Source organism: Tachyglossus aculeatus, chromosome 20 (assembly GCF_015852505.1).
Source record: "Tachyglossus aculeatus isolate mTacAcu1 chromosome 20, mTacAcu1.pri, whole genome shotgun sequence".
NCBI classification, from domain to species: domain Eukaryota; kingdom Metazoa; phylum Chordata; class Mammalia; order Monotremata; family Tachyglossidae; genus Tachyglossus; species Tachyglossus aculeatus.
The window spans coordinates 19,096,906-19,123,099 of NC_052085.1; the positions used below are offsets into that span (position 1 = coordinate 19,096,906).

At 44.4% G+C, this 26,194-nt stretch overlaps 1 protein-coding gene across 1 annotated transcript in view; it reads left to right on the plus strand.

Annotated features, from left to right (window-relative positions):
* Positions 1-26,194, plus strand: part of ARHGAP20 (Rho GTPase activating protein 20) — a 101,549-nt gene that overhangs the window by 14,011 nt on the left and 61,344 nt on the right. Inside the window, exons 5-7 of the mRNA XM_038761667.1 lie at positions 1,484-1,525; positions 5,620-5,704; positions 22,815-22,892. Coding sequence (XP_038617595.1) covers positions 1,484-1,525; positions 5,620-5,704; positions 22,815-22,892 — 205 coding nt within the window. The remainder of the gene's footprint in view (positions 1-1,483; positions 1,526-5,619; positions 5,705-22,814; positions 22,893-26,194) is intronic.

Below are 26,194 nucleotides of genomic sequence, written 5' to 3' on the forward strand. Positions count from 1 at the left end.
TTGTTGTTGTCGTTGTTCTTTTTTATGGTATTCATTGAGCGCTTACTGTGCGTTGAGCACTTTTCTAAGCATTGCGGTAATTACAAGGCCCTGTCGCACGTAGGGCTCGCAGTCTAAGAGAGAGAGGGAACACGTATTTAATCCCCATTTTACAGTTGAGGAAAACTGAGCAACAGAGAAGTTAAGTGACTTGCTCAAGGTCACACAGAAAGCAGTTATCAGAGTTGGGATTAGGCCCCAGGTCCTCTGCGCTTTCCACTAATAATAGTAATAATAATTTTGGTATTTGTTAAGCGCCTATGTGCAAAGCACTGTTCTAAGCACTGGGGAGGATACAAGGTGATCAGATTGTCCCATGTGGGGCTCACAGTCATAATCCCCATTTTACAGATGAGGCAACTGAGGCACAGAGAAGTTGTGACTTGCCCAAAGTTACACAGCTGACAAGCGGTGGAGCCGGGATTTGAACCCACGACCCACCCACTGGGTCACACTGCTTTTCTCTTAGTTTCTCTGAGTAACTGCCCTAAAAATATGAGTATCTGATTTAAAGAAGATTGTGTGAAGGTGTGTTATAACCACTTCAGGCCAAGTTTTCATAGAAAGTTGCGAGCCTTTGAATGAAGTCATTATTATTATTCAATAATAGTCAGTCAGTAATAATCATTATTATTATTATTAAGTCCTAAAGTCGGAAATAACCTTAACCAGAAAAGCATAATGATTGTTTGGCTAAGTCTTACTTATTTAGCTAATAGTCAAAGGAACTGGGAAGGAATCTGATTATAGTGAGAAATGTTAGGGCTTTTAAACCTTAAATATTAGAACAAAAGGTAATCCATCTAAAATTGGTGTCATTTTCAATTGAAGAGCTTGTTTTTCAAATTGGGCCAACCCACATGGCTAAATAAACCCAGCGAGGTGGTTCGTTGGTTTGCAGGCATGTTATGCAAAGACAGCCGCGGTTTCTAACTACTTTCCTCTGAAGGAAAGGCAGAGGGGATAGAAAGTGAGCTGACGGTGGAGAGTTTTAGAGGTAATGAAGGAAACCGGTCCATGAGAGGCTCTGGGAAAGCAGGAGGAGTATCCTTGATTTCTCTCCCCTTTTCTCCCTCCCTCTCCCACCTCTCTCTCTCTTCCTCTTTCCCTCTTCCTCCCTCTTTCTCTCTCTCTCCCTCTCTTTCTCCTTCTTCCTTCCTCTCTCTCCATCCCTCTCTCTCCCTCTCTGTCTCTCGGCTCCCCCAGATTTCTTTCCCAGATTCTCCTGAATCCATTTGATCCATCCATGTCAGCAGTCCTAACAGCCCCACTCCCTCACTGTAACACCCCTTCCTCACTTGACAAGGCCTTCGGCTACTTCTCATTCCCTTGGTCATCTCATTGGCCTCGTTAACCTTGCCTCACCCTGAGTTTCAAGTAGATTATGGGCTAGCGTTAGAAGTTTGCTTTAGCCTAACTTTTTTCCCTTTTCATATATTTACAGCACCCACGAACAGAAGGAGAAGTGGCTGTGTCTTCTTCAAAGGTACCATCATTTGTAATATTGAATCTTTGAGATTTGGATTTATGAAATTGTCTGTTCAACTTGGTGAGAGGATATAGGGAAAATGATTTCTTCTTTTCCTCCCCCTCCTTATTCTCATCCTACTCCTCTTCCTCTTCCCTCTTCTTCTTTTTCTCTTCCTTCTCCTCCTCTTCTAAATGTTATTATTATTCATATTATGCCCACATTGCATTTTAATAAGCCCCTCTTCTTCTATCCTTCCTTCCTAACTAGAAGTCAGTTGCTGACACTCCTGGTTCTCCTATAACGCAACATTTCATTCTTGTAGAATTCCATGTTAAGAAAACTGTTCTTGCTGGACACACGCACACAACTTTTTGTTCTGACACTGAGTTGTACTATATCCAGGTGGATGTGCAGTGATATAGAAATAATCCCTAATTCTAGTGTCGGGTTGTCTCAGTTAAACAATCAGTAGCATTTATTGAGCACTTATTCTATGCAGAGCACTGTATTAAGTGTTTGAGAGAACACTCTAAGATTAGTGCTTCCTGCTTTATGTGTGGAAAGCAGGAAGAGTATACTTGATCTCTCCTTCTCTCCCACCTCTCTCTTTCTTCCTCTTTCCCTCGTCCTCCCTCATCTCTTCCTCTTTCTCTCTCTCTTCCTCTCTTTCTCCCTCTCTCTTCCTGCTTTCCACACTAAGATTAGCTCTTCCTGCTTCCACACATAATCCCGGCCCTTAAGGAGTTCAGTATAGTGGGGCTGGATACCAAAATAAATTACTTTAGGGAGGAGATAATAACATATAAAGATGTGCACCTATCCGCAATGTGTAAATGCCCATTTCTAACAGAACTGACTGCACTCATTTCCTCAGTTTTTCTTCCACTTCCTCAATAATTATTTGTATAATAAGTATTATTATTATTGTTGGGGTATTTGTTAAAGGCTAACTGTGTTTCGAGCACTGTACTAAGTGCTGGGGTGGATGTAAGAGAATATGGCCAGACACGGTCCTCATCCTGCGTGTGGCTCATAGTTCCAAGAAAGAGAACAGGGATTGAATCCCCATTTTATAGGTGCAGTAAGCGCTGGGGAAGTTACAAGGTGATCAGGTTGTCCCAGTCTTAATCCCCATTTGACAGATGAGGGAACTGAGGCACAGAGAAGTTCAGTGACTTGCCCAAAGTCACACAGTTGACAAGTGGCATAGCAGGGATTTGAACCCACTACCTCTGACTCCAAAGCCCGGGCTCTTTCCACTGAGCCACGCTGCTTCTCTATAACAATGATGATGGTATTTGTTAAGCACTTACTACGTGCCAAGCATTGTTCTAAACGCTGGGGTAGATGCAGGGTAATCAGGTTCTGCCACGTGGGGCTCACAGTCTTAATCCCCCTTTTACAGATGAGAGAACTGAGGCACAGGGAAGTTAAGTGACTTGCCGAAAGTCACACAGCTGAAAAGTGGCGGAGCCGGGATTAGAACCCATGACCTCCGACTCCCAAGCCCGGGCTCTTTCCACTGAGCCATGCTGCTTCTCGTGATTGTCGCGTACCCACAGTACCTGGCAAATAGTAAGCACTTACTAAATACCACATTATTTAGGGAAGCAGCGTGGCTCAGTGGCCAGAGCCCGGGCTTTGGGGTCAGAGGTCATGGGTTCTAATCCTGGCTCCACCACTTGTCAGCTGGGTGACTTTGGGCAAGTCACTTCACTTCTCTGGGCCTCAGTTCCCTCATCTGAAAAATGGGGATTAAGACTGTGAGCCCCACGTGGGACAACCTTTCATTCATTCATTCATTCATTCAGTCGTATTTATTGAGCGCTCACTGTGTGCAGAGCACTGTACTAAGCGCTTGGGAAGTACAAATTGGCAACACATAGAGACAGTCCCTACCCAACAACGGGCTCACAGTCTAGAAGCAGGGAAGCAGCGTGGCTCAGTGGAAAGAGCCCGGGCTTCGGAGTCAGAAGTCATGGGTTCAAATCCCGGCCCCACCACTTGTCAGCTGTGTGACTTTGGGCAAGTCACTTCACTTCTCTGGGCCTCAGTTACCTCATCTGTCAAATGGGGATGAAGACTGTAAGCCCCCGTGGGACAACCTGATCACCTTGTAACCTCCCCAGCGCTTAGAACAGTGCATTGCACATAGTAAGCGCTTAATAAATTCCATTATTATTCCATAATAATATTCCATATTATTATTATATGGATAATATATTATCCATTATATTCCATTAATATTCCATAATAATAAATTCCATTATTATTTATTATTAGAAGGGGGATTAGCGATTATTGACAAACCTTGATTATCTTGTATCCCCCCCAGCGCTTAGAACGGTGCTGGGCACATAGTAAGCGCCTAACAAATACCAACATTATTATTATTTAGTATTATTAGATGGGGAAACTAAGGCACTGAGCAGTTAAGTGACTTTCTCGAGGTCACACAGCAGGTAATAATAATATTATTATTATTATTATTATTATTAGGTAGGTTGCTGAGCCAGGATTAGGGCCCAAGTCCTCTGACTTTCAGCCCAGTTTCTTTCCACTAGCCTATACTTCCTTGTTCTTTGATATTATATACGTTACTTTCCTCTGTGTCTTTTATTTTATTCACATCCATGACTGCTATTTCCATTCTTTTCCTTTTCCGCTCAGCTGTTCATTCACGCTGTCCTTGCCCTGTAATCCAGTCTGCCATCCGGTTTTTGCCATTCAGTGCTTGCTTCTTGGTCTCGCGTTCCCAGTTGTTATTATCGTTTCACTTGTTCCTCAATTCCCTATTTTAGGGCCTCTTCCGGGAAAATTATGGACACAGGGGGTCTCTACGTTTGATTCCCTTTTTTATGTGAAAATTTTCACACACCCTGACCCGTTGTTGGGTAGGGACCGTCTCTATATGTTGCCGACTTGTAATAATAATAATAATGTTGGTATCTGTTAAGTGCTTACTATGTGCAAAGCAGACTCGTACTTCCCAAGCGCTTAGTACAGTGCTCTGCACACAGTAAGCGCTCAATAAATACGATTGAATGAATGAATGAGAGACTGGAGAATGGGAAATGAGGCAAGAAAGGCATGAAAAAGAGACTGTGTGTTGGAATAGCTCTGTAGATCACATCCCTTGTCCCCTGTAAATATGTACACCTTGTCGATTTTAGACTGTGAGCCCACTGTTGGGTAGGGACCATCTCTATATGTTGCCAACTTGTACTTCCCAAGCGCTTAGTACAGTGCTCTGCACACAGTAAGCACTCAGTAAATACGATTGATGATGATTTATTCTGATGACTTGACCCCTGTCCACGTGTTTTGTTTTGTTGTCTGTCTCCCCGCTCTAGACTGTGAGCCTGTTGTGGGTAGGGACCGTCTCTATATGTTGCCAACTTGTATTTCCCAAGCGCTTAGTACAGTGCTGTGCACACAGTAAGCGCTCAATAAATACGATTGAATGAATGAATGAATGTACATATTTACTAGTCTCTTTATTTTGTAAAATGACGTGCATCTAGCTTTAATTCTATTTGTTCTGACGACTTGACACCTGTCCGCATGTTTTGTTTCGTTGTCTGTGTCCCCCTTCTAGACCGTGAGCCCGTTGTTGGGTAGGGACCGTCTCTATATGCCGCCCACTTGTACTTCCCAAGCGCTTAGTACAGTGCTCTGCGCACAGTAAGCGCTCAATAAATACGACTGATTGAATGAATGAATCCCCTGGCCATCCCCGTAAAGAGGCAATGAGTTCTCTTTCCCTCTTGTCCTTTTTCTTCATGCTTTATCCTGCCTCTCTTCACCTCTTTCAAAATCTTGTTTCTCGGAAAACATTGATTCCTGTCTTTTTAGACAGGAATTTTATCTTATTCACATCCATGGCTGCTATTTCCATCCTTTTCCTTTTCAGCTCAGCTGTTCATTCACGCTGTCCTTGCCCTGTAATCCATACCAGTATGCTATCCGGTTTTCTTTTATCTTATTGTTGATCTTATCTTATCTTATTTTATCTTATGTGAATAAGATGAAAAACGCTTCCTGCATTTTTACGCAGCGCCTATTTCCACCGGACCAGGGGTTATTTTTCTGTCGTTTGGTCTTCACAGAAACATCAACCTGGAGAAGCAGAAGGATCTCCCTAAGACGATTCCGCTCCGGATCGTGGTCAAAGATATGGGGAACTGTGCTTATGTAAGTGTTGCTTTAACCAATTATATTCGGTTTTATATATATATATATATATTAGATTAGATTATATTCACATCCCCAAATGAAGACACTCAGTGAGAGTATCGCAGGTAGCCTGACTGGGTGTCTGACTGCGGGGAAAAGAGAGAGAGAAAGAACATACACCCAATTGGAACTTTTTTTTTAATGGTTTTTATTAAGCGCTTTCTATGTGCAAAGCACTGTTGTAAGCACTGAACTCAGGGGAAGCAGCGTGGCCTAGTAATAATAATAATAATGGCATTTATTAAGTGCTTACTATTCATTCATTCATTCAATCGTATTCATTGAGCGCTTTCTGTGTGCAGAGCACTGTACTAAGCGCTTGGGAAGTCCAAGTCGGCAATATAGAGAGACGGTCCCTACCCAACAGTGGGCTCACAGTCTAGAAGGGGGAGACAGGGAACAAAACAAAACTTATTAACAAAATAAAATAAATAGAATAGATATGTACAAATAAAATAGAGTAATAAATACATACAAACATATATACATATATACAGGTGTTGTGGGGAAGGGAAGGAGGTATGGGGAGGGGGAGGAAGGGGAGAGGAAGGAGGGGGCTCAGACTGGGAAGGCCTCATGGAGGAGGTGAGCTCTCAGTAGGGCTTTGAAGGGAGGAAGGGAGCTAGCTAGATAAATAATAAATAATAATAATGATGGCATTTATTCAGCGCTTACCATGTGCAAAGCACTGTTCTAAGCACTGGGGAGGTTCCAAGGTGATCAGGTTGTCCCACGGGGGGCTCACAGTCTTCATCCCCATTTTCCAGATGAGGGAACTGAGGCCCAGAGAAGTGAAGTGACTTGCCCGAAGTCACCCAGCTGACAAGTGGTGGAGCCGGGATTTGAACCCATGACCTCTGACTCCAAAGCCCGGGCTCTTTCCACTGAGCCACGCTGCTTCAACGCTAGTGCCTGCTGTGTGACCTTGGGCAAGTCACTTAACTTCTCAGAGCCTCAGTTACCTCATCTGTAAAATGGGGGTGATGACCGTGAGCCCCATGTGGGACAACCTGATCACCTTGTATCCCCCCCCAGCGCATAGAACAGTGCTTTGCACGTAGTAAGCGCTTAACAAATGCCACTATTATCATTATTATAGTGCCAAGAGCCCAGGCTTGAGAGTCAGAAGATGTGGGTTCTAATCCCGGCTCCGCCACTTGTCTACTGTGTGACCTTGGGCGAGTCGCTTCACTTCTCTGTGCCTCAGTTACCTCATCTGTAAAATGGGGATTAAGACAGCGAGGCCCATGTGGGGCAGGGACTGCATCCAACCTGATTAGCTTTTCTCTGCCACGGTGCTTAGAACTGTGCTTGGCACACTGGCGTGTCATTACCCGAAAGAAAATAAATAAACGTACCGAAATCCCAAGAAAGCTGCACGAACTACAGTCCTGGACAGCCAAATCCCTACCTTCCATGATCTCCTCTTGTCTCTTTCTGGCCTAAATGCTACATTTCATTTTTAGAAGCAACAGAAAAATCCCGTGGTTGCCTCGTCGAAGGAACTCTCATTCGGCTGCTTTTTCCTAATCGTAACAAGCGATTTAGCAAGAAATACAGAAAAATGCCGTTTGGGTGATTGTTCCACCTGCTAAATGAGGGTGATGTGGAGTTTAACATTTACACTGCAAGCATGTGCCGTGCAATTGAAGCGGCAGTTCCGATTTTTGTAGCTACATCGAGATCTTTACCCTGTGAGATTGTCTGTCATTCGTCTCTGGAATGGCACGGCATTCATTCATTCATTCATTCATTCATTCATTCAATCGTATTTATTGAGCACTTACTGTGTGCAGAGCACTGTACTAAGCGCTTGGGAAGTCCAAGTTGGCAACATCTCGAGACGGTCCCTACCCAACAGCGGGCTCACGGTCTGGAAGGGGGAGACAGAGAACAAAACCAAGCATATTAACAAAATAGAATTAATATGTACAAATAAAATAGAGTAATAAATACGTACAAACATGTATACAGGCAGCGCCCTCGATGTTATCAATAATAAATCCACGAGGGCAAGATACTCTAAATTCTTTTTATGACACTGTGGTCTGTCTTTCTGCTCAGCAGCTGTTGATTTGAGGGAATGGTTGGATTTTTCGAGGAAAATATGTGGCGCTAAATAGCTCTTCCCCGGGCCAAAAAAGCAAAGAGTTGTGCAAATGCACTGCCCCACTTCTGGAAGCCAGATATCAGTGCTTGAGAGAGAACAATCCCAATCTTGGAAAATCCCAAGAGCTCCCGGACCAACAAATCCAGAGCTTTTCTGCTTTACGAAAATTGCCGGAACAGCCGGATACTTTCAGAACTTTTATGGGCGAACTTGAATTTGGGGGGGTGAAGTCTGAAATGGCCTCAGTTTTCAGTCTCTGCTAGGCACTGTGGTCAGGAACAGGCTGAGGCTGCATATTTTGAGGGCTGAAGAGAGGAATTTAATGATAATAATAATAATGATGGCATTTGTTAAGCGCTTACTATGTGCTGAGTACTGTTCTAAGCGCTGAGGGGGGATACAAGGTAATCAGGTTGTCCCACGTGGAGCTCCGTCTTCATCCTCATTTTCCAGATGAGGTCACTGAGGCTCAGAGAAGTGAAGTGACTTGCCCAAGGTCACACGGCAGACCAGTGGCGGAGCCGGAATTAGAACCCATGATGATGATGATGATGGTGGCATTTGTTAAGCGCTTTACTATGTGCAAAGCACTGTTCTAAGCACTGGGGAGGATACAAGGTGATCAGATTGTCCCATGTGGGGCTCACAGTCTTCACCCCCATTTTCCAGATGAGGGAACTGAGGCCCAGAGAAGTGAAGTGACTTGCCCAAAGTCACACAGCTGACAACTGGCAGAGCCGGGATTTGAACCCATGACCTCTGGCTCCCAAGCCTGGGCTCCTTCCACTGAGCCACGCTGCTTCTCTATAATGATGGTATTTGTTAAGCGCTTCCTATGTGCCAGGCACTGTTCTAAGCGCTGGGGGAGATACAAGGTGATCAGGTTGTCCCACGGGGGGCTCACGGGCTTCGTCCCCATTTTACAGATGAGGGAACTGAGGCCCAGAGAAGTGAAGTGACTTGCCCAAAGTCACACAGCAGACCAGTGGCGGAGCCGGAATTAGAACCCATGACCTCTGACTCCCAAGCCCGGGCTCCTTCTACTGAGCCATGCTGCTTCTCTATAATGATGGTATTTGTTAATAATAATAATAATAACAATAATAATAATAATAATAAAATGATGGTATTTGTTAAGCGCTTACTATGTGCCAGGCACTGTTCTAAGCGCTGGGGGAGATACAAGGTGATCAGATTGTCCCACGTGGGGCTCACGGGCTTCATCCCCATTTTACAGATGAGGGAACTGAGGCCCAGAGAAGTGAAGTGACTTGCCCAAAGTCACACAGCTGATAAGTGGCGGAGCCGGGATTAGAACCCACGACCTCTGACTCACAAGCCCGGGCTTCATCCCCATTTTACAGATGAGGGAACTGAGGCCCAGAGAAGTGAAGTGACTTGCCCAAAGTCACACAGCTGATAAGTGGCGGAGCCGGGATTAGAACCCACGACCTCTGACTCCCAAGCCCGGGCTCCTTCCACTGAGCCCCGCTGCTTCTCTATAATGATGGTATTTGTTAATAATAATAATAATGATGATGGTATTTGTTAAGCGCTTACTATGTGCCAGGCACTGTTCTAAGCGCTGGGGGAGATACAAGGTGATCAGATTGTCCCACGTGGGGCTCACGGGCTTCATCCCCATTTTCCAGATGAGGGAACTGAGGCCCAGAGAAGTCAAGTGACTTGCCCAAAGTCACACAGCTGATAAGTGGCGGAGCCGGGATTAGAACCCACGACCTCTGACTCCCAAGCCCGGCTTTTTCCACCAAGCCACATCTGTGGGGAAGCCGTGTGCCTAGTGGATAGGGAGTCAGAGGCCCTGGGTTCTAATTCCACTGTTGTCACTTGCCTGTTGTGTGACCTTGGGTAAGTCACTTAACTTCTGTGCCTCAGTTTCCTCGACTCTAAAATGGGTACTCAGTACCTCCTGCCTAGACTGCAAGCCTCTTGTCAGGCAAGGACCATGTTTGATTTGATTGACTGCGCTTAGAACAGTGCTTTGCACGTACCTCCTTCCCTTCCCCACAGCACCTGTATATATGTATATATGTTTGTACATATTTATTACTCTATTTATTCATTTATTTATTTTACTTGTACATATCTATTCTATTTATTTTATTTTGTTAGTATGTTTGGTTTTGTTCTCTGTCTCCCCCTTTTAAACTGTGAGCCCACTGTTGGGTAGGGACTGTCTCTATATGTTGCCAATTTGTACTTCCCAAGCGCTTAGTACAGTGCTCCGCACATAGTAAGCGCTCAATAAATACGATTGATTGATTAACAAATGCCGTCATTATTATTATTACCCCAGCACTTAGAGCGGTGCTTTTCACCTCATCTGTAAAATGAGGATTTGAGACTGTGAGCCCCACAGGGGACAGGGACTGTGTCCAGCCCGATTTGCTTGTATCCACCCCAGCGCTTAGTACAGTGCCTAGCACATAGTAAGTGCTTAACAAATAGTATTATTATTATTACTTAGTAAGTGCTTAACATGCCATAAAAAAAATGAGGAGATCTCTACTCAGTGAATCAGCGCCTTTTGGAGGGAATCTCTACTCACAAATCAATCGATCAATAGTATTTGTTGAGCGCTTACTGTGTGCAGAGCACTGTACTAAGCACTTCGGAGAGTTCAGTGCAACAGAGTTGGTAGACATGCCTTCCCACAAGGAATTTACAGTCTGTAGGTGGAGATAATAATAATAATAATGGTATTTATTAAGCACTTACTATGTGCAAAGCACTGTTCTAAGCGCTGGGGAGGTTACATGGTGATCAGGTTGTCCCACAGGGGGCTCACAGTCTTCATCCCCATTTTACAGATAATAATAATAATAATAATAATGTTGGTATTTGTTAAGCGCTTACTATGTGCCCAGCACTGTTCTAAGCACTGGGGGGGCGGATACAAAGTGATCAGGTTGTCCCACGTGGAGCTCAAAGGCTTCATCCCCATTTGACAGATGAGGAAACTGAGGCCCAGAGAAGTGAAGTGACTTGCCCAAAGCCACACGGCTGACGATTGGTGGAACTGGGATTCGAACCCATGACCTCTGACTCCAAAGCCCGGGCTCTTTCCACTGAGCCACACTGCTTCTCTAATTAATACAGACAGACATTAATATAGATATATAGACTGTGAGCCCGCTGTTGGGTAGGGACCGTCTCTATATGTTGCCAACTTGGACTTCCCAAGCGCTTAGTACAGTGCTCTGCACACAGTAAGCGCTCAATAAATACGATTGAATGAATGAATATAGATATATAGATTAATATAGATAGACATTAATATAAATCAATAAATTACAAATTTGTCCATGAATGTTGTTGGGCCGAGGGGGGGCTAAAATGTAAGTGCTTCTTGGCTCACTGTAATAATAATAACAATACAGTACAATAACAATAATTATTATTGAGAAGCAGCATGGCTCAGTGGCAAGAGCACGGGCTTTGGAGTCAGAGGTCATGGGTTCGAATGCCGACTCCACCACATGTCTGCTGTGTGACCTTGGGCAAGTCACTTAAATTCTCAGAGCCTCAGTTCCCCTATCTGTAAAATGGGGATGAAGACTGTAAGCCCTTGATCACCTTGTATCCCCCCCAGCACTTAGAACAGTGCTTTGCACATAGTAAGCGCTTAACAAATACCATCATCATTAAATACCATCATCATCAATAATAATAATGGTATTTCATATAATACGTGCCTCTAGTCTGCAAGATTCTTACGGAAGGGGAATGTCCTCTATCAACTCTGTTGTATTGTACTCTCTCAAGTGATTAGCACAGTGCTCTGCACACAGTAAGCGCTCAACAAATACGATTGAATGAATGAATATAGATATATAGATTAATATAGATAGACATTAATATAAATCAATAAATTACAAATTTGTCCATGAATGTTGTTGGGCCGAGGGGGGGCTAAAATTTAAGTGCTTCTTGGCTCACTGTAATAATAATAACAATAATAATAGTGGTATTTCATATAATACGTGTCTCTAGTTTGCAAGATCCTTATGGAAGGGGAGTGTCCTCTACCAACTCTGTTGTATTGTACTCTCTCAAGTGATTAGCACAGTGCTCTGCACACAGTAAGCGCTCAACAAATATGATTAAATGAATGTAGATATATAGATTAATATAGATAGACATTAATATAAATCAATAAATTACACATTTGTCCATGAATGTTGTTGGAGGGGGGGCTAAAATATAGGTGCTTCTTGGCTCACTGTAATAATAGTAGCAATAATAATAATGGTATTTCATATATACGTGCCTCTAGTCTGCAAGATCCTTATGGAAGGAGAATGCCCTCTACCAACTCTGTTGTATTGTACTCTCTCAAGTGGTTAGCACAGTGCTCTACACACAGTAAGCGCTCAACAAATACGATTGAATGAATGAATGTAGATATATGGATTAATATAGATAGACATTCGTATAAATCAATAAATTACAAATTTGTCCATGAAAGTTGTTGGAGGGGGGGCTAAAATGTAAATGCTTCTTGGCTCACTGTAATAATAATAACAATAATAATAATGGTATTTCATATAATACGTGCCTCTAGTCTGCAAGATCCTTATGGAAGGGGAATGCCCTCTACCAACTCTGTTGTATTGTACTCTCTCAAGTGATTAGGACAGTGCTCTGCACACAGTAAGCGCTCAATAAATACGATTGAATGAATGAATATAGATATATAGATTAATATAGATAGACTTTAATATAAATCAATAAATTACAAATTTGTCCGTGAATGTTGTTGGGCCGAGGGGGGGCTAAAATGTAAGTGGTTCTTGGCTCACTGTAATAATAATAACAATAATAATAATGGTATTTCATATAATATGTGCCTCTAGTCTGCAAGATCCTTATGGAAGGGGAATGTCCTCTACCAACTCTGTTGTATTGTACTCTCTCAAGTGATTAGTACAGTGCTCTGCACACAGTAAGCGATCAACAAATACGATTGAATGAATGAATGAATATAGATATATAGATTAATATAGATAGACATTAATATAAATCAATAAATTACAAATTTGCCCATGAATGTTGTTGGGCCGACGGGGGGCTAAAATTTAAGTGCTTCTTGGCTCACTGTAATAATGATAACAATAATAATAATGGTATTTCATATAATATGTGCCTCTAGTCTGCAAGATCCTTATGGAAGGGGAATGCCCTCTACCAACTCTGTTGTATTGTACTCTCTCAAGTGATTAGCACAGTGCTCTGCACACAGTAAGCGCTCAACAAATACGACTGAATGAATGTAGATATATAGATTAATATAGGTAGACATTAATATAAATTAATAAATTACAAATTTGTCCATGAATGTTGTTGGACGGGGGGGCTAAAATGTAGGTGCTTCTTGGCTCACTGTAATAATAATAGCAATAATAATAATGGTATTTCATATAATACGTGCCTCTAGTCTGCAAGATCCTTATGGAAGGGGAATGCCCTCTACCAGCTCTGTTGTATTGTACTCTCTCAAGTGATTAGCACAGTGCTCTGCACACAGTGAGCACTCAATAAACACCACCGTTTGATTGATTTGTGAGTGGAGACCACCTCCAGAAGGGGCCGACCACGCAATGACTAGAGATAGATTAATTGCCAAGTACTGTACTTAGCCCTAGAGTAGACACAGATATTCAGGTCAAACATGGGGCTTACAAGTCTAAGGAGGAGGGAGGACAGGGATTGAATTCCCGCTTTACAGATGGGGAAACTGAGGCCCAGAGAAGTTAAGCAACTAGGGTTGTGTCTCCTTCGCTCCACAGACACCGCACTCTCCAAGATTACCAATGGCTTCTTCCTCATCAAGTCAAATGGGCTCTTCTATGTATGACCCTCCTTGACCTGTTGGCCATTCGACCACTCTAATCTCCTGGAAATTCAAGCCAACCCTGATTTCAGTGACAGGGTTCGCTCTGATTTTCATCCTGCACTCTAAAGGCACTCAATAAATACCATTATTATGCCGCCAAGTTGACTGCAAGTCGCTCCAATCAAGCAATAGTATTTATCGGAGGCCGACTCTTTGCAGGAGACCGCGCTGTTGGGGGAGAATTCAAGAAAGTTGAATTCTCTACACCTTTTTTGAGTCCTCAAGGAATTTCCGACCTCGGGGGAGGGAGAGACATTACACTAAACTTCTGGTCGGAGGAGGAGGAGGCGGTAGAATATAAAAATAGGTAGAGTCGTGCACTGGGGGCAAGGGAGCACCCCTTAGATCGTGCTGAGGTGGCAGTTTAGGGGTGAATAGGATGGAGAATCAGGGAGGGCCTCATGGAGGAGAGGTGATGTCAGAAGGGCCCGGATGATGTGGGGAGCAGTGGCCTGCTAGATAAGAAGAGAGAGGTCCAAGCAGAAAGGAAAGTGTGTACAAGAGACAGGCAGCGAGAGCGATGAGAAGGCGGCAAAAAGTGAGTAGGTTGCAGAATAATAATAATAATAATAATTACGGTATTCAAGCGCCTACTATGTGCCAAGCCTGGGGTGGATACAAGTAAATCGTGTTGGACGGAGTCCCCGCCCCACACGGGGTTCCCAGCCTCAATCTCCATTTTGCAAGTGAGGTAACTGAGGCCCGGAGAAGCGAAGTGACTTGCCCGGGATCATCATCATCAATCGTATTTATTGAGCGCTTACTATGTGCAGAGCACTGTACTAAGCGCTTGGGAAGTACAAATTGGCAACGTACAGAGACAGTCCCTCCCCAACAGTGGGCTCACAGTCTAAAAATCAGCCAGCAGACAAGTGGAGGAGGCCGGATTAGAGCCTTCGGATTCCTAGGGCTGTGCTCCCTCCGCCGTGCCGTGCCACTGGAGTGTAAATGTGTGAAGAGCGGGATAATTAGGAAAGAGCCCACTGAAAACCTCAGAGCCAGTGGTCAGGAGGTTCTGCTTGGTGCGGAGAAGAATGGGTAACCATTCGAGGATTTTGAGGAGTGGGAAGAGTCACTCAATCGTATTTATTGAGCGCTTACTGTGTGCAGAGCACTTGGGAAGTACAATCAATCAATCAATCGTATTTATTGAGTGCTTACTGTGTGCAGAGCACCGGACTAAGCGCTTGGGAAGTACAAGTTGGCAACATACAGAGACGGGGTCTACCCAACAACGGGCTCGCAGTCTAGACCGCTAATGTTTTAGAAAAGTGACCCGGGAACAGAGTGAAATAGGGAATGGAGATGGGGAGAGATTGGCTGCAGGGGAGGTCTGGGGGGAGGCGGAAGCTGTAATGGAATCAGGATCCGGTAAGTGGTTCGACCCCCATGCTGGCGGTTGGGGTGGATCCTGGAGATGCTGTGCAGGAAGAGCAAGACGGGATTCGGTGGCGGGCGGAATATTGGGAGAAGTGAGGCCCAGAGGCCGGGAGGATGGTGGTGGTGTCAACTGTGATGGGAAAGTTCGGAGGGGGGATGAGGAGTTCGGGTTGAGACCTGTTGCATTTGAGATGTCGGCGACACATCCAGCTAGAGTTCTCCCGAAGGCGGGAGGAAATGTGAGATTGCAGGCAGATTGCCCCTCCTGCCCCACTTCACTTCTCTCCTTCTACAATCCGGCCCTCATGCCTCTAGTGCCAAGCTTTTCTGGCCCGTCCCGCCGTCGATCCCCGGCCCCCGTCATCCCCCGGGCCTGGAATGCCCCCATTCCCTCTGCCCATCCGCCAAGCTAGCTCTCTTCCTCCCTTCAAGGCCCTACTGAGAGCTCACCTCCTCCAGGAGGCCTTCCCAGACTGAGCCCCTTCCTTCTTCTCCCCCTCGTCCCCCTCTCCATCCCCCCCATCTTACCTCCTTCCCTTCCCCACAGCACCTGTATATATGGATATATGTTTGTACATATTTATTACTCTATTTATTTTACTTGTACCTATCTATTCTATTTATCTTATTTTGTTAGTATGTTTGGTTTTGTTCTCTGTCTCCCCCTTCTAGACTGTGAGCCCACTGCTGGGTGGGGACTGTCTCTAGATGTTGCCAACTTGGACTTCCCAAGCGCTTAGTACAGTGCTCTGCACACAGTAAGCGCTCAATAAATACAATTGATGATGATGATGATGACAGAAAATTACTCTCCCCCGCTTATCAAAACCTATTGAAGGCACACCTCCTCCAAGGGGCCTTCCCGGATTAAGCCCCACCTTTCCTCGGCTCCCACTCCCTTCTGCGTTTCCCTGATTTGCTCCCTGTGCTCTTCTCCCTTCCCATCCCCACAGCACTTATGTACCTCTCTGTAATTGATTTATTTGTATCGCTGCCTGTCTCCCCACCTCTAGACTTGTAAATTCACTGTGGGCAGGGAATGTGTCTATTTATTGTTGTATTGTACTCTCCCAAGTGCTTAATTCAGTGTTCTGCATACAGTAAGCGCTCAATAATAACAACCTCTCCCCCTTCTCCCCCTCTCCATCCCCGCCGCCTTACCTCCTTCCCTTCCCCACAGCACCTGTATATATGTATATATGTTTGTACGGATTTATTACTCTATTTATTTACTTATTTTACTTGTACGTATCTATTCTATTTATTTTATTTTGTTAATATGTTTGGTTTTGTTCTCGGTCTCCCCCTTCTAGACTGCGAGCCCACTGTTGGGTAGGGACCATCTCTATATGTTGCCGACTTGGACTTCCATCATCAGTCGTATTTATTGAGCGCTTACTTTGTGCAGAGCACTGTACTAAGCACTTGTAGACTTCCCAAGCGCTTAGTACAGTGCTCTGCACACAGTAAGCGCTCAATAAATATGATTGATTTATTAAATGCTTACTATGTGCAAAGCACTGTTCGAAGCGCTGGGGAGGTTACAAGGTGATCAGGTTGTCCCACGGGGGGCTCACAGTCTTCATCCCCATTTTACAGATGAGGTCACTGAGGCACAGAGCAGCTAAGTGACTTGCCCAAAGTCACCCAGCTGACAGTTGGCGGAGCCGGGATTTGAACCCATGACCTCAGACTCCAAAGCCCAGGCTCTTTTCCACTGAGCCACGCTGCTCGATAAATACGATCGAATGCATGAATGACAGAGTTTGGGCTAGAGAGGTCGATTTGGTTCTCTGTGCCTCAGTTGCCTCATCTGTAAAATGGGGATCGGGACTGTGAGCCCCGCGGGGGACAGGGACTGTGTCCAACACAATTTGCTTGTATCCACCCAGCACTTAGTACAGTGCCTGGCACATAGTTAAACTCTTCTAGACTGTGAGCCCACTGTTGGGTAGGGACCGTCTCTATATGTTGCCAACTTGGACTTCCCAAGCACTTAGTACAGTGCTCTGCTCACAGTAAGCGCTCAATAAATACGATTGAATGAAAACGCTTAACAAATACCATTATTATTATTAGGGAGGAGCCAGTAAAAGAGACTGGAGAGGGAACACCAGAAAGGAGAATAGAGAGTCACAAAAACCTAGGATACATAGCGTTTCCAGGAGAAGGGGTGGCCCACGGGGTCAATAATAATAATAATAATAATAATAATAATGGCATTTATTAAGCACTGTTCTAAGCACTGGGGAGGTTCCAAGGTGATCAGGTTGTCCCACGGGGGGCTCACAGTCTTAATCCCCATTTTACAGATGAGGTAACTGATGAGGCACGGAGCATTCATTCATTCAGTCGTATTGAGCGCTTACTGTGTGCAGAGCACTGTACTAAGCGCTTGGGAATCAATCAATCAATCAATCGTATTTATTGAGCGCTTATTATGTGCAGAGCACTGTACTAAGCGCTTGGGAAGTACAAATTGGCAACACATAGAGACAGTCCCTACCCAACAGTGGGCTCACAGTCTAAAAGGGGGAGACAGAGAACAGAACCAAACATACCAACAAAATAAAATAAATAGGATAGAAATGTACAAGTAAAATAAATAAATAAATAAATAAATAGAGTAATAAATATGTACAACCATATATACATATATACAGGTGCTGTGGGGAAGGGAAGGAGGTAAGATGGGGGGATGGAGAGGGGGACGAGGGGGAGAGGAAGGAAGGGGCTCAGTGTGGGAAGGCCTCCTGGAGGAGGTGAGCTCTCAGCAGGTCCTTGAAGGGAGGAAGAGAGCTAGCTTGGCGGAGGGGGAGAGGGAGGGCATTCCAGGCCCGGGGGATGACGTGGGCCTGGGAAGTACCCAAGCACTGTTCTAAGCACTGGGGAGGTTCCAAGGTGATCAGGTTGTCCCACGGGGGGCTCACAGTCTTAATCCCCATTTTACAGATGAGGTAACTGTTGAGGCACAGAGCATTCATTCATTCAGTCGTATTTATTGAGCGCTTACTGTGTGCAGAGCACTGTACTAAGCGCTTGGGAAGTACCCAAGCACTGTTCTAAGCGCTGGGGAGGTTCCAAGGTGATCAGGTTGTCCCACGGGGGGCTCACAGTCTTCATCCCCATTTTACAGATGAGGGAACTGAGGCCCAGAGCAGTTAAGTGACTTGCCCCAAGTCACCCAGCTGACAGTTGGCGGAGCCGGGATTTGAACCCGTGACCGCTGACCCCGAAGCCCGGGCTCTTTCCCACTGAGCCCCGCTGCTTCTCTGAAGCAGGTCAAAGCAGCTGAGCAGCCGAGGAGGATACGGACCGAGTGGAGTCTGTTAGGTTGGGTGCGGAGCCCACTGTTGGGTAGGGACCGTCTCTATATGTTGCCAATTTGTACTTCCCAAGCGCTTAGTACAGTGCTCTGCACACAGTAAGCGCTCAATAAATACAATTGATGGATTGATTGATTGATTGAAAGGCCCCGGGGGGCACGGAGAGAACTGACTCAGTGGTTTGAAAAAGTTGGATTGTTAAGGGTCAAGGAGCGAGCTGGAGGAGAGGGAGTGGAGACAGCAAGTATGATGATGATGATGATGATGGTATTTGTTAAGCGCTTACTATGTGCAAAGCACTGTTCTAAGCGCTGGGAAGCTTTCAGGGTGATCAGGTTGTCCCACGGGGGGGGCTCACAGTTTTAATCCCCATCATCATCATCATCAATTGTATTTATTGAGCGCTTACTATGTGCAGAGCACTGTACTAAGTGCTTGGGAAGTACAAATTGGCAACATATAGAGACAGTCCCTACCCAACAGTGGGCCCCCATTTTACGGATGAGGTAACTGAAGCCCAGAGCAGTGAAGTGACTTGCCCAAAGTCACACAGCTGACAGTTGGCGGAGCCGGGATTTGAACTCATGACCTCGGACTCCAAAGCCCGGGCTCTTTCCACCGAGCCACGCCGCTTCTCAAGCACGAACAACGTTTTCGAGGAGCACGGACGGGAATAGCCCGAGGGAAATTGGGCACTGGCTTGATGGTGCAGGGGGGAACCACCTTCTAGACTGTGAGCCCGTTGTTGGGTAGGAACCGTCTCTGTTGCCCTTCCCAAGCGCTTAGTACAGTGCTCTGCACCCAGTAAGCGCGCAATAAATACGGTTGATTGAATGAATGGAAGAGTGAATGAGTGAGCAGTTGAAGATGGTGGTCAGAGAGGGGCACCAAGGATATTTCCAAGGTGGGAAGGGATGGTGTCAGGAATGTAGGGGGGAGGGCAGGAGACCAGTGCTCAACCGCTTAGTACAGTGCTCTGCACACAGTAAGCGCTCAATAAATCCGATTGAATGAATGAAAGAGTGAATGAGTGAGCAGTTGAAGATGGTGGTCAGAGAGGGAAGAAGAGTGGACACCAAGGATATTTCCAAGGTGGGAAGGAATGGTGTCAGGGATGTAGGGGGGAGGGCAGGAGACCAGTGCTCAACCGCTTAGTACAGTGCTCTGCACACAGTAAGCGCTCAATAAATACGATTGAATGAATGAAAGAGTGAATGAGTGAGCAGTTGAAGATGGTGGTCAGAGAGGGAAGAAGAGTGGACACCAAGGATATTTCCAAGGTGGGAAGGAATGGTGTCAGGGATGTAGGGGGGAGGGCAGGAGACCAGTGCTCAACCGCTTAGTACAGTGCTCTGCACACAGTAAGCGCTCAATAAATACGATTGTATGAATGAAAGAGTGAATGAGTGAGCAGTTGAAGATGCTGGTCAGAGAGGGAAGAAGAGTGGACACCAAGGATATTTCCAAGGTGGGAAGGAATGGTGTCAGGAATGTAGGGGGGAGGGCAGGAGACCAGTGCTCAACCGCTTAGTACAGTGCTCTGCACACAGTAAGCGCTCAATAAATACGATTGAATGAATGAGACAGCTGTGAATGGTGAGAACATGGATGAGGGAGTGAGCTGGGGAGAATTCACGCATCATGGTTGAGATTTTGTCAGAATAGTTGAGTTCATCAAGAGCTAAAGGTGGGAAGTGGGGTTTTAAGGACTGAGTTGAAGGTCTGGAAGATTTAATTAGGATAATGGGCGTGGGAGCTGGATTGGGTCTGAACTGATTCTCTTGTATCTACCCTAAGCACTTCAGTCAGTGCTTGGCATTTAGGAATCAATCAATGATATTTATTGAGCGCTTACTATGTGCAGAGCACTGTACTAAGCGCTTGGGAAGTACAAATTGGCACCATATAGAGACAGTCCCTACCCAACAGTGGGCTCACAGTCTAAAAGGGGGAGACAGAGAAAAAAAAAAACCAAACATACTAACAAAATAAAATAAATAGAATAGATATGTACAAGTAAAATAAATAAATAAATAAATAGAGTTATAAATATGTACAAACATATATACAGGTAATGTATATACATATATGTACAGGAAGCGCTTAACCAATTATTATGAGTCAATAAAGGGGGAGGAATCGGTTTGCCAAACATAGGGAGAGTTATAGCGGGTGTGGATGGATTTCAATCAATCAATCAATCATTTATTGAGCGCTCACTGTGTGCAGAGCACTGGACTAAGCGCTTGGGAAGTCCAAGTTGGCAACGTCATCATCATCATCAATCGTATTTATTGAGCGCTTACTATGTGCAGAGCACTGTACTGAGCGCTTGGGAAGTACAAATTGGCAACATGTAGAGCCAGTCCCTGCCCAACAGTGGGCTCACAGTCTAAAAGGGGGAGACAGAGAACAAAACCAAACATACTAACAAAATAAAATAAATAGAATAGATATGTACAGGTAAAATAAATAAATAAATAGAGTGATAAATATGTACAAACATTTATACATATATACAGGTGCCGTGGGGAAGGGAAGGAGGTAAGCGCTTAGTACAGTGCTGTGCACACAGTAAGCGCTCAATAAATACGATTGATGATGAAGGGGGATGGAGAGGGGGACGAGGGGGATGGTTTGTCTCCCCTGTAATAATAATAATAATAGTAATAAGAAGAAGAATGACATTTGGTAAGCACTTACTATGTGCAAACACTGTTCTAAGCGCTGGGGAGGATACAAGGTGATCAGGTTGTCCCACGTGGGGTTCGCAGTCTTCATACCCATTTTACAGATGAGGTAACTGAGAAGTGAAGTGACTTGCCCAAAGTCACCCAGCTGACGATTGGCAGAGGCGGGATTTGAACCCATGACCTCTGACTCCCAAGCCCGGGCTCTTTCCCTTGAGCCACGCTACTTCTAGACTGCAGGCTCCCCGTGGGCAGAGATCTTGCCTACCCAACTTGTTTATATTGTAGTTTTCCAAGCGCGGAGTTTGGGACTCTCCGCGCTCAGTACTCAATAAATGCTACTGTTTATTCTCTAGATGTTGCCAACTTGTACTTCCCAAGCGCTTAGTACAGTGCTCTGCACACAGTAAGCGCTCAATAAAAATGAATGAATGAATGAATTGAGTAAACACTCAATAAACGCTACTGTTTTTGATTCAAGGTGATGGAGAGCGGTCTGGGGCCTGGATTTCCATCAGTAGCGCTTGCAGTGCAAGGGGGAAGGAAATAATAATAATGATGGCATTTGTTAAGCGCTTACTATGTGCAAAGCACTGTGGTGGGGATCCCGGGCTGGAGGGGTGGTGTGAGATCAATCAATCAATCAATCAATCAATCAATCGTATTTATTGAGTGCTTACTATGTGCAGAGTACTGTACTAAGCGCTTGGGAAGTACAAATTGGCAACACATAGAGACAGTCCCTACCCAACAGTGGACTCACAGTCTAAAAGGGGGAGACAGAGAACAGAACCAAACATACCAACAAAATAAAATAAATAGGATAGAAATGTACAAGTAAGATAAATAAATAAATAGATAGAGTAATAAATATGTACAACCATATATACATATATACAGGTGCTGTGGGGAAGGGAAGGAGGTAAGATGGGGGGATGGAGAGGGGGACGAGGGGGAGAGGAAGGAAGGGGCTCAGTCTGGGAAGGCCTCCTGGAGGAGGTGAGCTCTCGGTAGGGCCTTGAAGGGAGGAAGAGAGCTAGCTTGGCGGCCTTATGGATGTTGATACCTTGAAGATTGGTGTAGGGATGGAGAAGGAGTGACAGAAATGAAACCTATATCAATTAGTGGTATATGAGTGCTTACTATGTGAAGAGCACTGTACTCAGTGCTTTGGGGAAGTTAATACAAAAGAGTTGATAAATACGTTCCCTGCCCAGGATGAGCTTATAGTTTAGAGCTTCTCTCTTCTACTTTTTTATTTAATTCTCCTAATTATATTATTCTCCTAATGGTGCCTTTTTTGGGGGAGTATTTAAGCACCGAGGAAGACACAAGCTAATCAGGTTGGACACAGTCCACGTCCCACGTGGGACTCCCAGTCTCCATCCCCACTTTCCAGATGAGGTAACTGAGGCACGGAGAAGTCAAGTGATTTGCCCAGGGTCACACAGCCATGGTGGAGCTGGGATTCGAACTCGGGTCCTTCTGATTCCCAGCCCCGTGCTCTTTCCACTAAGCCATGTTGCTTCGCAAAGGAGTGAAGGCCTTGCGACATTAAGAAGCTGCAGAGTATTTTTCATACTTGTTCATTTGCTTTTGAAATCCCTCTTATGGTCATTTTTTCTCTTTTCTCTCCTTTCTACAGTCCAAGACAATAACCATAACTAACACAGACACAGCAAATGAGGTTATTGCAATGGCCTTGCAGCTGCTGGGGATCAATGTAAGTTATTAGTGGCTTTTTTTAAAAAAAAAGTCACTTTGATGGATGGTTTGTGACTGTTGAGTTTGTCTAGAATACACATAGTTACAGATGAATTATATAATCTTCGTGAAATTGAAATGCAGTCGGGAAGCATCAATCACGAACTTTGCCGAGACTTTTCAGACACAGAAAACCTGAGTGTTGTATGAACAGAAAGGCCTTCGTCCACCACGTGACATGTAATGTTGCTCCCATTTTGCAGGCAGGGAAACTGAACCACAAAAGTGGTTAAGCAGTTTATGTTCTGAAAGCGGCTGGCCTCACTGGGAGTAAAATCCAAATGACCCAAAACCAGTGTGGTCGAGTGGTCCAGGCCTGGGACTCGGAGGATCTGGGTTCTAATCCTGCCTCCACAACTTGTCTGCTGTGTGACCTTGGACGGACCGCTTAACTTCTCTGTGCCTCAGTTTCCAATACTATAGTTCACTGCCATAATTACATCAGATGTGAAAGGCGCAGGGCCGATTGCAAGGCGACAGCCTCGCGATCTTTTCAGTTCATTTGTATTTGAGTAGTTCGTGGCATAAAGTGACCAAAAACCCCACAAGACATTGAAGAAAATAGGACCAAAATACGATTGACTTTAACAAGTGAATGTGATCGGTGATTACTTTTCCAATTAATCTCAGATGGCTTCTCTTTTATATTATATCCTCTTGGACCAAATGACGTATTTTTTTCAGAGAAAGAATCCAAAGCTGTTGAGTTAAAAATGACGCCTGTTCAGTGGTCTGCTAGTCCAAGAAATATATTGTTCCCAAGGAATACTCACAGGCACTTCGTAAAACAAAGGGATTTATTTTTATCTCTCCTTAGAGTGGAAGCGCCTTGTGGACAGAGAGCATGTCACTTCATTATTCTGTTCTTTCCAGGGGTCTAATACAGCCCAGGTCCCCAAATGGTTACTCGATACCTCCTCCCACCGCTGCTACAATTGGTATTAAACATAAAAGGAATTTCTTTGTGTTTCAATTGTAGTCAATTGTATTTATTAAGTATTTACTAGCACTGTACTAAGCGCTTGAGAAAGTGACCTATGTTCCATCGGCACACAGTGACAAAAAACCACAAGACATTGACGAAAATGTGACCAAAATATGATTGACTTTTAACAAGTGACTTTCCGTGTGGAGAATATAAGGGCAAAGCTTTTGTTTTTCCAAAAAGCCTTCCTGCCGCAAGGTCTCGAACGCACAAAAGCAGGGATTAGGCGAATTTCCCCTTCAGTGGAGTCTTCCTCGAGAAAGACGGAAAATTGTGTCCACACAGAGATTTTTCCCCCATTAAAATGGTCCTTAGTCTTTTTAGCTCCATCCATCAGGCCACACTGCGGCTCCTGCTCTTTTAATCATAATTATAATGTTTTATAATGTTAATGTTCATAATGCTTATAATTTAATATTTAATTATAATTATATCATAATTATGGTATTTGTTGAGCGCTTATGATGTGCCAAGCACTGTCCGCATCCCTTACAACACAGAGAAGCAGCCTGGCCCAGCGGAGAGATCATCGGCCTGGGAGTCGGGAGACCGGAGTTTTAATCCCATTCTGCCGCAGTCCGCTGTGTGACCTTGGGCCAGTCACTTCACTCCTCTGTGCCTCGGTTACCTCATCTGTAAAATGGGGATTGAGGCTGTGGGCCCTGTGTAGGTCAGGGATTGTGTCCAACCCGATGATCTTGTGTCCGGACAAGTACTTAGTTGAGTGCCCGACATCTAGCAAAAAATGCCATTCAAAACCAAACAAAAAACTCTCACGCGCTAACGCAAAAAAGTTGACCTCATTCCTTGACGTATTTTGGTGGACTTGAATCGAAATTACAATCCATTTCAAGTGGACATTAGATAATGGCGGATCAATCAATCAGTCAATCGTATTTATTGAGCGCTTACTGTGTGCAGAGCACTGTACTAAGCGCTTGGGAAGTACAAGTTGGCAACATATAGAGACAGTCCCTATCCAACAGTGGGCTCACAGTCTAAAAGGCGGATCTTTTGTCTGTTAGTGTGGGGTATTTATTGTATTTCTTAACTATTACCACAATTATTACTGGTCACCTTGTAACCTCCCCAGCACATAGAACAGTGCTTTGCACATAGTAAGCGCTTAATAAACGCCATCACTATTATTTTACCCGGCCGGGCTGTGAAAAATAGCACTTTAAAAATTAAGTATTTATACATGCACACATAATCATTTAATTCCAAATCTTTTCTTTTCAGCATGCATTTTCCATTGCTCTTTGGTCATGTTTCCATATTTGTTTTGTTTTCATCGCTGTTTTAATATACTTATATTTTTTGGAATAATTTTTTGGATCCTGGGAAAGAATGAATGCCCTTGAAATAATTTCTTATGGGAACTGTACTTCATTTAACGTTCATTCACTGAACACTATTTTGCGTGCTAACTGTTCGGTAGAGCAGTATTTTGGCCATGTTGCATTTTCTGTGTTTTTTGTACGACTGAACTCCAAAAAAGACCAGTTTTTCCCTGTTCTTGATAACATGATTCTGAAATAATCTTTGCCTCAATTTCAGCACCTCTCATGACGTTTGAGATATGAGGGCCGTAGGAGCCCAAATAAAATATTTTGTGGAACTCGGAGAACCAGATCAAAAATCGAGCTTCTAATCAATCAATCATAGTTTTTGAGCGCTTACTGCGTGCAGAGCACTGTACTAAGCGCTTGGGAAGTACAAGTTGGCAACATATAGAGACAGTCCCTACCCAACAGTGGGCTCACAGTCTAAAAGGGGGAGACAGAGAACAAAACCAAACATACTAACAAAATAAAATAAGCAGAATAGATATGTACAAGTAAAATAAATAAATAAATTCTATTTATTCTAATAATAAAACAGTGATGGCATTTATTACATACTTATTATTTGCTATGCAAGACAGAAGTTTTGCAGATTGGGGCACAGTTCCTGGCCTACTTGGGGTTCACAATCCGTCCCATCCTAAATTAACAGATGAGGAAACTGAGGCCCAGAGAGGTTAAATGACTTGCCCAAGGTCACCTAGCAATCAATCAATCAAGCAGTCATATTTATTGAGCGTTTACTTTGTGCAGAGCACTGTACTAAGCGCTTGGGAAGTACAAGTTGGCAACATCTAGAGACAGTCCCTACCCACCAGTGGGCTCACAGTCTAGAAGGGGGAGACAGAGAACAAAACCAAACATACTAACCACATAAAATAAGTAGAATAGATATGTACAAGTAAAATAAATAAATAAATTCCATTTATT